General features: G+C 49.1%; 1 protein-coding gene across 2 annotated transcripts in view; it reads left to right on the top strand.

The window, feature by feature from the left end:
- The first annotated feature begins 501 nt into the window (after positions 1-501).
- LOC105182349 (cholecystokinin receptor) overlaps positions 502-10,809 on the top strand; it is a 39,413-nt gene continuing 29,105 nt past the window's right edge. Inside the window, exons 1-3 of one of the 2 annotated variants that reach the window (XM_011139708.3) lie at positions 502-807; positions 1,120-1,161; positions 9,260-10,146. In XM_011139708.3, the coding sequence (XP_011138010.1) occupies positions 9,778-10,146 (369 nt within the window). In that variant the 5' untranslated portion in view covers positions 502-807; positions 1,120-1,161; positions 9,260-9,777. Of the gene's footprint in view, positions 815-1,119; positions 1,162-9,259; positions 10,147-10,809 lie in introns of both variants that reach the window. The other variant, XM_025300049.1, reaches the window with a different exon arrangement.

Below are 10,809 nucleotides of genomic sequence, written 5' to 3'. Positions count from 1 at the left end.
CGAGGATGCGGAGACGTGGCCGTAAGTGTCCGCAGGATAATCCGACGACTCGCGGCCGGACCGACCAGCCGTTCGGGCGAAATTGCGCGAAAAAAGAATAGAGCCGGAGTAGAAGGACGGAGAAAGAGGAAGGGAGGGAAGGAGCGCGCCCTCCCGCCGACCAGCGCCCTGAGCGATGTATTTCGCGCTTTATCTCGGGTGTAATCGGACAAAATATATATGTATGTGTGTGTGTGTGTGTCGCTCGAGGGTTAATACGTCGACGTCGGGCGGGGTCGATCGCGGGGCGGGCGGGAGGATAGGAGGACGGGGGAGGGGGGGGGATGAGTGAGGAAAATTCATACCGCGATATTGCGTAAGAATTGATGCGTGCACGAGGGTCGAGGACGAGGAACACGAAGACGTGGCGGCTCGTTCACGATTGGCCGCGGACTCGGTGTTGCGAGGTGTGCGGCATCCCGGACTAGTCCGCAGCCAGCTCGGCTTCAGTCAGCGGCGAAGGTCCGTCGCGTGCGCGTCGCTGATACCGGTACGACCGTATCGTACCGCACTGTACCGACCGTTCGCCGATCCGTCATCGCTCGCGGGAAACGGCGGGAAAAGAATGGCCGGAGCGTCGAATTTGAAATGAGCTCGAAGCGCGAGTCCAGGCGGATTTCAAAAGGCGACTTTCCGCAGCCGCGCGTCCCAGCGAATGGCGAATGTAACGCGCGCAACTTTTCAACGGGCCAACAAATATCCCGTCGCGTTGCCGACGGACGAGCCGTTCTACGTGCTTTAATCCGGGCGACGCCGGTCAACGCCGGCGTGAGCAGTAATTAATTCTCGTGTGTCTTGTAACGTAGATTCGGATTCGGCGTTTGCAGTTGCCGGATGGCGATGGCGATTATTGGTGTAGCTTCAAGATTAATCCAAGCAAGACCACGCTCTCTTTTCCACCATGTTCTCTCTTCGGGACTAGCCGAATCGGACGAGGCTTGAAAAGCCTAAATTAGCCCGATTGCGCTAATCGCCTCTGTTAAACGGCGCGTTCTCATATCAGTCGCAGAAGCGACTGTTAACATTACGAGAAAATGCAATCGCAGAATAAGTCTCACACAATTTATTATCCTGCGACAGTTTGCCGATGCCGTCACGACTCACGAAAGTAACGATTGAAAGGTAATGGATTAAATCTGGATTAAATCTGGATTAAATCCCCCCGCGTGTCACATTCTTATACATTCGATTAGATTGATTATAACGTCGAACAGGCTGAAATCGCATTTCACGCCGCGCTCTGTGAAAATATTGCGGGCTGCGCTGCCGATGCGACGAAGAATGCAGTCACGAGTATTGGCACCTGTGCATGAATACCGAAGCGCGTAATCTCACGGTTTTACTTAGCGTGCCGACGACGCGGCGACGGATGGTAAAATTCGAGTTGTGTATATAATTTTTCGATTACCGCGGCGCCGCCGGCAGAGCCGGAGAGACTCTGCAATCATTTCCGCGCTATCGTATAAACTTCCAAGTGCGGTACCATCTCGCGAAAAAGAGGATTGTGAGAGGGGACAGCGGGAGAAGAGCGGAAGTTACAACGATGTGAAGTTATTTCCGGAAGGGAAATGCCATACCGCTTCATAATTAATCCGATGAAATCCGAGAGGAATGTTTAACGCTCGTGCCTGGGAATAAAAACGGACGCACGGTTAAGCGCCTTTAATTTTTTCCCCAGGTCGGAGCGCCAACGACACATGTCACTCACGATATCGCGCGATGCTAGGAGTAATGAAGAAATTTCTCTCTTGAAATACCGCGGTGAATTGCTTGCTGGCGAAAAAAGATAGGCGAGCTTCCGACTCTCGCTCCGGCTTTTAAACACATGACTCTTTTACTCACGGCTCTCTAGATGCCAAAAGAGGAGAAAGGAAGAGCAAAGGTCAACGCGATCAAAAATTCATGTAACACTGATTTATATTTATATTACTCGCGAACACGCGCCACTCGGGGACTAATTGGGCCGCGATGCGAACACCGTTTCGCGTTTCGCCCGTCGCTTTTCTGTTCGGCTTAACTCGAGCCCTACCGTGAAGCGAGGAGGACCGAAGCCCGCTGGATAAAAGTCACGCCGGGGGTGAGTTGCCGCTTCCCTTTTGCAACCGGGAGCGATTTCAAACGGTGCGGCTCGAGGTATTTGCGAACGCAACTCTACATACGTGAGTTTCGCACGAGCGACTGGTAGACTCTCGTAGATTTTACGTTTTACCCAGCAACGTTTTGGCGATTGCGTCAACACGCAGACAGAGATACACCGAGGGAGGCAGGAGCACGCCGCTGACTAACGTGCGATCGTGCACTCCCCCGGGGAATATGTTGCGTCTGTGAAATCGGCATTACCAGATTGTTTCGTCGGAATATCATCAAGCGGACGTCGCGGGTGTATCGAGCGATCGTATCATCCGCCTTTCTCCGACGAACACCGAAGCTCCCGCAAGACAATCTCCCGAAAGAGGCGGAGAGATAAGATTGGGCAAGGTATCAAGGGGTGATTGATGCTGCGAAATCGCTGAGGATGCGATTCATCGGTCGCTAAGTATATTAGTCGTTGTACCTGTGATTTTAGCATGTAAAAACGTTTCTTCGGTGATTTATAGCGCACGGCCTACCGAGCTGTCTGCCGAGAGCGCGGTCTTCGACGATATTACGGGGTCGTTAACAGCGCACAAAAAAAATAATTACCAGGTTTTGGGCGCGTAATCAGAGCTAATTTAGACGGTGATCGATAATTCGAGTCGAAACAAAAAGAGCGATCAACAGAGTCACGGTGTTTCCAGGATCATTAATAATTTCTTCAACAATGAATGTCAAAGGCCACAAAGGACTTTAAATCGGTTGTTATATCAGTCAGGATGTTCTTGTTAGATTTGTTTGTTTGCGGCGGAGAACACACGGTCACGGTCCAGTGTGGAATTTTGTCCCCATTAGCAGATAATAACAATATGTGCCGCGTAATTATTGATATCAAATTTGAACGTTTATAATGCCTGCGGCAAAATAATTGCGTTCAAGTGGAAAGAATTAAATTTACAGTCGATACGCGCACGTGACCGTTACGGCGGATTTAATAATGACGGTAATGATATTCGCAAAATCATCGCGCGCGCGAACGTCCGAAACTGTAGTGAGTTTCAACGCGTAGAGATATAATAATTCTTACACCCCCTTGCCCAGAAAACTCTAAAAAAAAAATAGTAACTTTTTTAGAGGAGAGAAGAGAAAAAGAGGAATAAATACAGTTGCGCCGTCCGCCGAGGAATTTAACGCCGTTAAATTGGGAGGGCCGCGTAGTAAAATATCAGGGAAACTTTTTGACGTTCGAGACAAGTCGGAGAAATCAGACGGAATTTACATTCCGACCTACCGCCTTTTATGAAGATTAATGGCGTATTATATCCCACGAGATACCGTACCGTTTCGTTCCCCGTTTTAAAAGTCGGACGTGGACTCTATCGATAAATCGTCGATGGCGACGAGAGAGACATATTCGCCGGTCCCGGCTGGATTCAAGCACAACGTGCCAAATAACCGAAAGTTAATTGAGCAATGCCGCGTACGATCATAGTGTTTTAGCACAACAGAATACTCGATGTTACGGTATACGTACGGCTATATGTACAGCTAATGGATAACCGGACTGATTCGACCGACCGGCAATTAATGCCCGAAATTGTATCTCGAATAACAGAGATCCGCGAACAATCGACGCACCATTGTGCGTCCGAATGTTGCCGTCGGCCGAGGATTTATTCCAATGAGCGACGTGCGATAATTGCGTAAAATATGTAATGGTAATAATTTTCAGTGATCACAGCACCGCTAATTATGCTTCCGTATATTCCATGTCGACGAGAACATCTTCTCTAATCCGGAAAACGTGAAAAGAAAACTTGCACGTGAAATAAGTTCACATGTTCGTCACACGTTCACACGTTCCGTGTAAAATCTAAATTAATAAGGGAGACAATAATTACATCTGCGTGTAAAAAAAATCTAAATTTATATACACCGTTTGGTGATTTGAGCTTATTGTTTACGAAAATTATTCCTCACGACAATGTTTGACAATTTTTTCCCTCATTTTTGATTTTAAATATAATTTAATTTTATTATTATTTTATAATTATTTATTTAATTTAAATTTAATTTTAAATATAACATATCTTTGAAGCTGAGTCTTGAATTAAAATTGCGTCGAAATCTGCTCTACAAACTGGTCGAGAGAAATTTTCATTTTGTTATCGCCCGAACTTTCGGTGGTTAAAGGCTCCACTTTTTCTATCGTCCGGAAACTCCGAAACTTGCCTTGAGATTTTTCCTCAGAAGAAAGGATATATTTTTATATAAACAAAAGAATAGCGTCGTGGTAAATAATGGACGCGAGTAACCGCGGTACACCGTGATGAAATCCACGTATTGGTTCGTATAAGTTTATATATATATATATATATATATATACGAACGCATAAAAACATTCCTCTTTATCGCAAGGATCTCTCGCGCTGCGATATTTACGGCGGTATCTCTCGAAGACACCTAGGTGCACAGGAAAGCACCGAGTTGCCAAGAGCTTGAAACAAAATAAACGGACAAGCACGCGCGCGTATGTGCACACACACACACACACACACACATATATATATATTCAAGAGAGCAACGGTTCCGGGAAGGACGTGAAGAAGCTGAATTATACGGGGGAGATTGAAAGAAACTGTGTAAACTGGGTTCATGCATTCTCCTCGCTCGGCTGAGTACCAACGGTTCACCATACGGTTCCAGCATGATTTTATGATGACCACGATACGTAACACGCTACATACCCACCACCCCTCTTGCAACATCTCTCTTGACCTCCGGGCCGTTCGGGAGATCCAGCGGAGATCAAGGCGGAGTTTTTCGAAGAGCGCTCGCGCTCGCGCACAGACAGCGAGAGGTACCTTCGAACATTTATCGCAACATTTATGCATTAGTAAACCGACGGGTCTCTACATTGTTTACGTCTTCGGTGTCCACCCACCCCCGGTGGTCCGGCGACCTGGACGGCAAAATGAGACTTTTCTCGCAACGGCACGCTTCGGCCTACGTGTGCTGCGAGGACGCTCCGTACGAACGAGTCCCTGCAGTCGGTGCGTCTCCGCCGACCTCGTGCCGTTTCCCACGGACTCATCGGTATTTCGCGGAGTATCTTCGTGCAACTCCCAACATTCGAGAGCCTTAAAGGAGTAGCGCGCTCGTGGGTATTTCATATCGAACAAATGAACCGGAAGCTTCGGTCGGATGTCGAGGAGGCTCTGAAGCTGCCCGATGCCGCAATTTCCCTGCAACTCTCATCCATTAATCTCTCCGCCGCGCCGCGCCGGCCGAGTTATTTGCAGTTATTTTTCCCCGGCTGATCCAGACTCGCGGCGCGCGAGTCCGCGAGTGTGCACGTGTGCGTGTATGCGACGCCCTGTGCATTCCGCGCGTGAAATTATAAAGTCGATTGATGAGATTGCCGTCGTACATCCGCGCGCATCTTGCCATTTACCGCTTCGGATCGGACGCCCCGGCGCCGGCGCGGTGTATATCTCGCACAAATGAGCGTATGTACGTCAAATGAGTGTACGACGAGTGTACGTTATCTCGGCCTCGCGGTATCCCGGACGCTTCAGAAATTCATTCTCGTTCCACGCGCTGCTCCCGGTCCCGGAGATGTTGAGCTGTACAAATGGCAAACGTGGGGCGGCCGTATGCCGCGCTCTCGGCAGCAATTGTGAAAACTGTCTCAGGTACGCGCGAGCTGGCGCGTTAACGCTCTAACGCGCCAGCTCGCGCGAAACGGCACCCCAGACCCCTCGGAATTTCGGTTAACCCCAGTCGAGCATTCAAGAGGAAAATTTATCAACCTTTGCGAATATTCCCGGGCTCAGCGCGCGCTGTTATCCTTCAATTAGAGTCTCGCTCGCCTCACGTGTGTGTGTGTGTGTGTGCGCGTGTGCGCCATATATCGCGCCTGGGAATCAATCTTGCGAGGAAAAAAACAGTCCACTTACTCTCTCTCTCTCTCTCTCGGGGTGGATCGCGAAAATTTACGGAAAGTAACTCGTTGCACGCGAAGAGTCGAGTTTGTTATCCGCGCTGATGCGTCGCCGCGGCGGATAAATAACGCCGGGCGAGGCTCAATTAATTGCTCCAACGAAATCGGCAAGCGCGTCGTTTATTAATTATCAATTGATTTTCTCGTTTGAACTTTACGCGTTCCGCATTAGTTCCGCCGCCACAGGACGGATAAATAAAGTGGTTTAATTAATCGCGCCGCGATTATATTCCAAGAAATTCACTCGGCGGCGTTCGATTGTCGTTGGAATTTACGCCGCATTACCGCGCGAATCATCGCGCGAGCGAATGCACACGCGCGCGGCGCACACGCGTGCGAGGGTGGCTGAAAGTCGTATGTCATTGGAAACGTCTCGTTGCTGCCGCGCGATAAGCATCGCCGGTAAATTGGCTTCTAAAAACGCGTACGAGCCTCGAACGAATTACATTCGTAATGCCATCGTCACGCGACGACACGCTCGTTACAGCACTCCGCGCGCGCGCGCGAGCACGGTGGCGCTCCGTATAACGCGTGTAATAAATTCACATTCCGAATTTTGGGAAATCAAGCAGCGCGGAAGTGTTTTCATTTCATTATGCAGAACCCGGATTAAAATCCCGTGGTTCTGCGAATTTTTGCGCAAATTTTGGGATTTGTGAAATATTCAGCTGTACGGGAGTGGAAAAAAAGATGAACGAATCACTAACGAACGATAAGTCCCGAGAGAGATCCGCCCCGATTCTCCTCAAGTTGCCTAGCGACCTTTGCTCCTAATCTCCACAAAATATTCAATTTTAACGCACATGCACACGAGTGCCACCAGTCATTTGCATCATCGTGATGAAAGATGCAGAACTATGAGGCTCAAAGGCACGGCTCAGCCCACCTCTTGGCAACCAGCACATTCATTTTCATTCTAACGTCTCATCTCTCGATCAATTTTCAGTCGCGCTGAGAAACCTTTTAGATCTTCACTCGATATTTCATTCGGGAATACTCCCTCTCGGGATTGTTTCGTCGAGTTTCACGAGAGAATCTTTCCGAAAGTGCATTTCTCGGGAGCGCCGAAGACTGACAGAGCGCGGACTATTGGGTGCTTCACGGTGAAATTTCGACGTGGAATTCGCTGCTTCCCGTTATGATTTGTCGAGCTCGTCGGACCTCGTCGAGCGCGGCATATTGTTCGCCGCGATACGTGGCATCGAATCTATGCGCGTCGCGCTCATGATTGATACTCGAGAGCGTATCACGGCGATAACTATGACCGGCGGATCAGCGACGCGCGTCACGTCGCGGAGAGCCGTGCATATTTGTGATTCGTAAGTGAAATCTCGCGGCGGGGTAGACGCGAAACGAAAATCGGATCGCTGTCCGCGGGCGGAATTCTGATCAGCCGCGGGACGTCGGGAATTTGTCTTTTAATTTCTACGATCGGTCTCTCGCGCGCGGTCGTACGCGCCGCGGAACGCCGTCATGTGCTCCTATCGTCGATCCTCCTTTTCTCCCTCGACTTCAGCGTGCGTGTGCGATTAATAACACGAGACACGGGGCGAATAAATAAAGCGACATTTAATCAGGCATCGGTGCATCGGCGCGCCCGAAGAGACATTCACGTCGCGCGGCGTTCGATTGTTGTTGAAATTTATGTCGCGTTGCCGCGGTGCCGTCGCTTGAAGAATCGATCGTGTCGTCGGACACTTGATCGGATACATCTGTCGCGAAGTGACTTAGGAACAATTACGGACCGGCACTACGTCGAGTTCCCTCGAATTGGCCGAATGGCGAATCGAACGGTATTAAAGCGTAGCTCGTTCTTCAAGAAGGAGACAAGTAAAATTCGCGGGAGCTTCGCGGAAATTTCTGCTGGATGCGAGCCATTACAGCGCTTCAAACTTAAATCTTTTTAAAGCCACTCCACGCACTTTGGACTCTCGCTCGAAATCGCGCACTGTCCCGAGTGCACTTTCGACTCGCCTGGAAGTTACCGGCGGGCTAGCAGTAACACACACACACACACACACACACACACGGAATTTTCGCGTGACCACTGACGAAATTTCGACAGTCGCTGTAACAGAGGACGCGTGCTGTAATTGTCCCAACGCTCCTCCGCCCACGGCGAATGCACCGGAAAAAGTGAGGAACAAGTTACCCAGATGAGCACTGTATTTTTTACGTAGCGCAGACGGCCGGGAAAATGCAAGGGAGAAACGACGTGGAAAAGCCCGAAGATCGGATAAAGCGGAAATTTTGTATCGCAAGAACAGCAAGTCTGCCCGCTGTTGTTATGATACGAGGAATCGTAAAAGTGCGACGTGAACAGAGGGAGAGATAAAGGGAGAACAGAGAGAGAGGTAGAGAGAGAGAGAGAGAGAGAGAGAGAGAGAGAGAGAGAGAGAGAGAGAGAGAGAGAGAGAGACAAAAAGGACAAAGAGAGAGAGTCGTAATTACGTGAGATGCGGAGCGACTTATAAAGTTGCGATCTTTTGTAAGGTATCTCGGCTGTTTGCGCGGCAGCAACTCGGGCAGTATCGTCGCAGTAATTCCCCGACGCGATTAAAAAGTGCGGCAGCGGAAGCTCATAATGCAATTAACTCGCGAATCGAGTGAGCTGCGCGAGAGCACCGCGATAGAAGTCGTGAATTGAAGGGAACTTGCCGATTTCGTATTTATTCAAGGTTGAGCGTTAATTCATCTCCTTCAACTCTTCCACTTTGTGAAGCTACTGTAACGCTGTAAGAAAATCTTGTATTTCCTACCAAACTAACCTCTTCATCATGTACGAAGTATTTCCAGTTACGAGACTGTAAAAGTCGTCAGAAGAGCCGTTCAGCCTGTAAAGACATCAAGCTTGAAGTACAGAACGATTTGTATTCGTTCGTCGTCTGATTGAAAAAGAAAAAAAGCAGACGAGTCAAACAAGAGCTGCACGTGATACGGGGATCCTAACGCGAGAATTACAAGCGACCTATGAATCATTGGCGTTTGAATGTCAATGAAGCCAACGTGAAATTAGACACACGAACGTGTGCATATTTACGTTGCCCGTGAATTGTCCGTGTTGCTCAAAGGACCACGCCCTGTCAAAGGACTACGCCGTAACGTCCGACGTTTATTAATTTGTATGTCTCCTTCTATTTGCAGGACCCTCGGGATATATCACCGCGCATTTCGCAGGACCGAGTTGGTTCGCAGTTGCAATCACCACACACGGTGAATGCGGGCCGCGACTTTCGCTCGGCGAAATCAATTTTTCCGTTTATTTCGGCGCTCCGTTCCGGCGGACGCTCCGCCAACGGCGATAGCCTCGATAACGCGCAAGGAAATGCCGCGGTAATTGATTACGTTTCGGGATAATTTGTTCAAGTGCGGAGCGAAGTTTCGGGAGAGCCGGGAAGAAATATGTTTGGGAACGCGGGCGAAAGATCGCGGGCTGGTAGTGTCGGTGGCAGGAACGCTCGAGCGCTGAACGAATGATGAACGAGATACGCGTGTTTACAGGCCGCCGCTAGACGTGTGCTCGTGCGTATGTGCGTGTGTGCGTATGTGCGTGCGAGAAAAGAAAGTGACGAGGCTCTTGTTGATAAAAGGAGAGAAGTACAAGCTGACGTAGGTGGACTCTCGATGCGATGTAACGCCCGAAGCAGGATACCTTCGTCGATATGAACGCATGGATCGATGCGAAGGGGGATGAGAGATCCAAGTGCACGGGTGACAAGAAAATGTCGATTCAAGGGCGCAATCTGTCCGACAACCTGGTTTCCACGGAGTATTTTGGTGCTCTAGCGACCGACGGCTACTCGCCGATCGTTACAGGTCTGCCTCGGTTCACTACCGTCACTTCCGGCATCGCGAACGTCACCCTGCCGGTCGGCCAACAGTCGAGCCAAGACCGCCTCATGAAGACCCTCATCATACCGCTGTACGGGATAATCTTCTTCCTGTCCATCGTCGGCAACTCGTTGGTGCTCATCACCCTGGCGAGGAATAAAAAGATGCGCACGGTGACGAACGTGTATCTGCTGAACTTGGTAAGTCCTTGGCTAGCGTCCCACGGACGCTACGCGTCCGTAAGCGCGCTCTATCGTCGTAAACGCGCGATCGTTCCTGAGTCGAAATTTCAATTCTATAGAAGCTCTTCCTAAATTTCTACGGTCTTGTTCTGAGTTTCTGTGGAGACTTTCAACATAGAAACTCTCTAAATTTCTTAAAGCGAAAACTCGCTCGAAACTCGAGCGAAGATGAAGCAATAAGGATTCTCTTGAATCTGTGGTGAAAGAACTGCCGCTCGAAATCGCAAAACTGAATGTTTCGCGGAAACTTTGAGCGAATTCGGATTCCATATGGGTATATTGGTTGCAATGAAATAGTCCCTGCGATCTGTAGAATATACCAGACTCGCTCTTCAATCTCGAGAAAAAATATCCGCGCGGTGACGCAGAATGGAGAATTCAAGGCGCCTTTCGAGTAAATCTTCATCGTAAAAACTTAGAGAAAAAATATGAAATTGGGACGATGGAATATTAAGACAATTTTTGAGATGATAGAATATTAAAGAATTTTTAATCGTTTCTCTCGTTCGAACCTCAATGAAGGGACTTTAAATGACTTTGAATGATCAAAAGTGGCAAATTATATCTGAAGTTTCAGTTCTTTGAAGCTCTGAGATTTTGAATTTCTGAAGCGCGCTCCTA

The sequence above is a fragment of the Harpegnathos saltator genome, unplaced genomic scaffold (genome assembly GCF_003227715.2).
Source record: "Harpegnathos saltator strain DR-91 unplaced genomic scaffold, Hsal_v8.6 scaffold104, whole genome shotgun sequence".
Lineage (NCBI taxonomy): Eukaryota > Metazoa > Arthropoda > Insecta > Hymenoptera > Formicidae > Harpegnathos > Harpegnathos saltator.
This window is presented reverse-complemented; position numbering and strand designations above follow the sequence as displayed.